Consider the following 3,512-nt stretch of genomic DNA (forward strand, 5'->3'; position numbering starts at 1 on the left):
CCTGAACCCAGCCCACTCCTGCCCCCTCCAAATCCCCAATTCTGCCCTCCCACCCCAATCCTGCCCCCCCCACTCCCACACCTGGCATATTCCAGCTCGAATCTCTCGGGCATCTGGAAATCCAGCTGGATGGTGCCGCACTGATGGTGCCTCCCCAGCGCATCCCGGATCCGGATATCGATCTACCGGGAACAACAGGGATGGGACGTTCCCAAAGGCTCCCGTTTGCCTCCCCTGGGGACCGCTCCCATGATTCCCAAAACCCCTCACCTTGGGCCCATAAAAGGCGCCGTCTCCCGGGCTCAGCTCCCAGGGCTGCCCGAAATTCCGCAGGCTCCGCTCCAGCTGCTGCAGGGAGGGATCGGAGGGGGGTCAGGAGGGGACAGTGCAGGGGGGGACACGGCCCAGGGGGCATCGTCCCACCTGCTCAGCGCGGTCCCAAGTGTGGGGGTCCCCCAGGAAGCCCTCGGGCCGCGTTGCCAGGGCCAGGCGGAAGGAGAAGCCCAGGACGGCGTAGACGGCGCGGATGAAATCCAGGGAGGAGTCGATCTCGCTCTCCAGCTGGGAATGGGGTGTCAGCGGGGCGGGTGATGCGTTTTGGGGGTCAGGGAGGGGTCGGGGGGGACACACACCTGCTCCAGGGTGCAGAAAATGTGGGCGTCGTCCTGCTGGAAGCGCCGGACCCGCGTGAGCCCCGTCAGGGTGCCGGGGGGCTCGTTGCGGTGCAGGACCCCGAAATCCGCCAGGCGCAGGGGCAGCTCCCGCCAGGAGCGCGGCCGGTGGGCGAACATCAGGCTGGGGACGGACAGACAGACGGGCAGAGCCCCCAGGACCCCCCCCCTGGGGCGCCCCAGGGCCCTCCCCCACTCACCAGTGGGCCGGGCAGTTCATGGGTTTGAGGGAGAGGGTCTCGGTGCCGGCGGGGATGGAGAAGATGTGGGGGCTGTAGTGCTGCCAGTGCCCCGAGAGCTCCCAGAGCCGGGGGCTGAACAGGTTGGGGGTCACCACCTCGCTGAAGCCCCTCGCCTGGTACTCGCTCTGCGGGGACAGGGACAGGGGGGTGGGGAAGGGAATGTCAGCTCAGGGTGGGGGGGCTGCAGCCGTGGGGGTACAGGAGGGAACTGGGGGGCGGTTGTGTGTGAGGGCCAGGGGGGCTGCAGGAGGGTCCCACCCGGATAAACTCCACCAGGGCGTTGTAGACGTGGGCCCCGCGGGGCAGGAAGAAGCAGCTGCCGGGGCTGAACTTGTGGAAGAAGAAGAGCTCCTGCTCCTGCGTGTAGGGGGGGATGGAGGGGGTGTTACCAGGGGGGGTTCCTGGCACCCTGAGCGACCCCCTAGTCCCACTCCCCGCGGGGCTCACCCTCCCGATGCGCCGGTGGTCCCGCAGAGCCGCCTCCTCCTGCGCCCGCTCCCAGCGCTCCAGGCCCTCGCGGCTGGGGAAGGCGACGGCGGCCACGCGCTGCAGGGACCGGCCCCCCAACCCCCCCCACAGCGCAGCCGAGCTCTGGGGGGGCAGGGGGGGGTCAGGGGAGGGTGGGTGACAGGGACCCCTCCCCACCTCCCCGCCCCGACACCCACCGTGAGCACTCGCAGGGCTCGGATCAGCCCCGTGTGCCGGAGCAGGGGCCCAGGGCAGAGCTGGAGCAGGGGGCCACACCTGGGGGACAGATGGACAGACGTGGGGACAGTCATGGGGACCCCCTGGCGCCCCCTCCCCCCTGCAGCATCCCCTCTGCTCACCTATAGACCGTGGCCGTGGGGGACGTCACCTCCTCCTCGAGCTGCTGCAGCTGGAAGCTGTTGTGCTGAGGGGGGACAACAACGGGGTGACAGGGGCACAGGTGACACTCCAGGGGGTGGCACCGAGGGGGAAGTGACACCGCCCTTGGGGGGGAAAGGACCAAGGTGGCACAGGTGGCACCAAGGGGGGCGAGACCGATCCCCAGAGCATCACCCTCGGTCGGCAACCCCAACCGGGAGAATCCCGGTGTCCCCAGGCTCATCCTGAGATGGGGAGGGGACACTCTGGGCTGTCACCTGCAGGAGCTCAGCCAGCTGCTGGCGCGGGGCCTCGAGGCGCTCGAAGGGGTGCTGGGCGCGGGCGAACGCGGCACAGGCCTCCTCCAGCGCCGGCAGCTCCGCGCTCTGCACCGTCCTGCGGGGCAGGGGACAGGCTGGGGACACCCTGGGGACACCCTGGGGACCCCCGGCACCGTGCCCTGCCCCAGCCCTACCTGTCCCCCATGTGCACGTCGCAGTAGAACCCGTCCTCGGTGGCCCGGGCGCTGCAGAGCGTCCCCCCGAAGAACCGCTCGGCCACCGCCCCCAGGACGCAGGCACTGGAGCGCCAGAACGCCTGGGGGGACAGGGGGGACACACGGGGACACACGGGGGGACACACGGGGGGACACACGGGGGGACACGGGCGGTGAGGGGAGCAGGGTGAGGGGCTGGGCTCCCCCCCAGCCCCCCCAGCCTCACCTCCCGCCCCTCTGGCGAGGAGAAGTCGAGCAGCTCCAGGTCGCTGTCGTGCTCCAGGGGCCGGTCCAGGTCCTGCAGGACCCCGTTCACCCGGGCCACCAGCGCTGCCTCCGCCAGGCCACCCCTGCGGGGACACCCGGCACCCGTGGGGACACTGTGGGGACCCTGGGAGGGTCAGGGGGACCCCGGGGGAACCCAAGGAGCCTTGTGGGAACCTGGAGGGGACACTGTGGGTTTGCTCTGGGGATCCTGGGGACACTGGAGGCCATGCGGACATTGTGGGGACCCCGTGACCCTTGTGGGGTCAAATGGGGGATCCTGGGGACTTCGTGGGAATCCTGTGGGAACCAGAGGGGCACCGTGGGGACACTGGGGACACAGTGTGGAACCTGTAAACCTTATTGGGGTCCTGGGGGGACACCATGAGGGGCCGGGCCCCTTATCAGGACACCGTGGGGACACCCTGAGGTTATCGTGGGGACCCCACAGCCCTCGCGGGGACCCCGGGCCGTACCCGAGCTGCGTGGCCACCTGGAACGGGGTGGTCTGCAGGGCTCGGCCGTCCAGGCGGTGCCCCCCGGGCAGCGCGATGCGGATGGGGGTCCCCGGGGGGACGCGGCCGCCCCCGGCCCCGCCGCCCGCCCCGGCCCCATCCCCATCCCCATCCCCGGGCCCGTCCCGCCGCTCCGCCGCCGCCCGCAGCCGCTGGAAGAGCCGGAGGCGCTCGGGGTCCGGCCCGGACACCTGGGGACAAGGGGACATCGGGGGGTCACCGGGGGGGTCACCGGGGGGGTCACCGCCAGTGTCACGTGGCCACCGGGGGACCAGGGACCGGGGGGTTTGGGGGGGATAGGAAAGAGTTCCCGGGGGGGTCCCACGGGGCGGGGGGCCCGGGAAGGAGGGGGGAGGTCCCGGGGGTCCCGAGCGCACCCGGTGTCGCCGGGGGGGTCCCGCCAGCAGCAGTCGCGACCCGGCGCGCGCCGACATGGCCGAGGCTCCGCCCCTTCCGCCGGAACCGGCACCGCTTCTTC

General features: G+C 71.5%; 1 protein-coding gene across 1 annotated transcript; it reads right to left on the bottom strand.

The window, feature by feature from the left end:
- Nucleotides 1–53: 53 nt before the first annotated feature.
- LOC114072376 (threonine--tRNA ligase, mitochondrial-like) lies at nucleotides 54–3,468 on the bottom strand (the record flags this gene model as incomplete). Its single annotated transcript, XM_027910277.1, has 14 exons — nucleotides 3,412–3,468; nucleotides 2,996–3,225; nucleotides 2,482–2,605; nucleotides 2,235–2,356; nucleotides 2,038–2,155; nucleotides 1,741–1,805; nucleotides 1,579–1,657; nucleotides 1,361–1,504; nucleotides 1,172–1,270; nucleotides 872–1,038; nucleotides 633–795; nucleotides 424–561; nucleotides 271–348; nucleotides 54–182 (listed from the first exon to the last, which is right to left on the bottom strand). Coding segments are annotated over exons 1-14 (1,713 nt in total), but the record flags the coding sequence as incomplete, so codon positions are not given.
- Nucleotides 3,469–3,512: the final 44 nt, after the last annotated feature.

The sequence above is a fragment of the Empidonax traillii genome, unplaced genomic scaffold, assembly GCF_003031625.1.
Source record: "Empidonax traillii isolate 1590-97213 ecotype Southwest subspecies unplaced genomic scaffold, ASM303162v1 scaffold3088:size21465, whole genome shotgun sequence".
Lineage (NCBI taxonomy): Eukaryota > Metazoa > Chordata > Aves > Passeriformes > Tyrannidae > Empidonax > Empidonax traillii.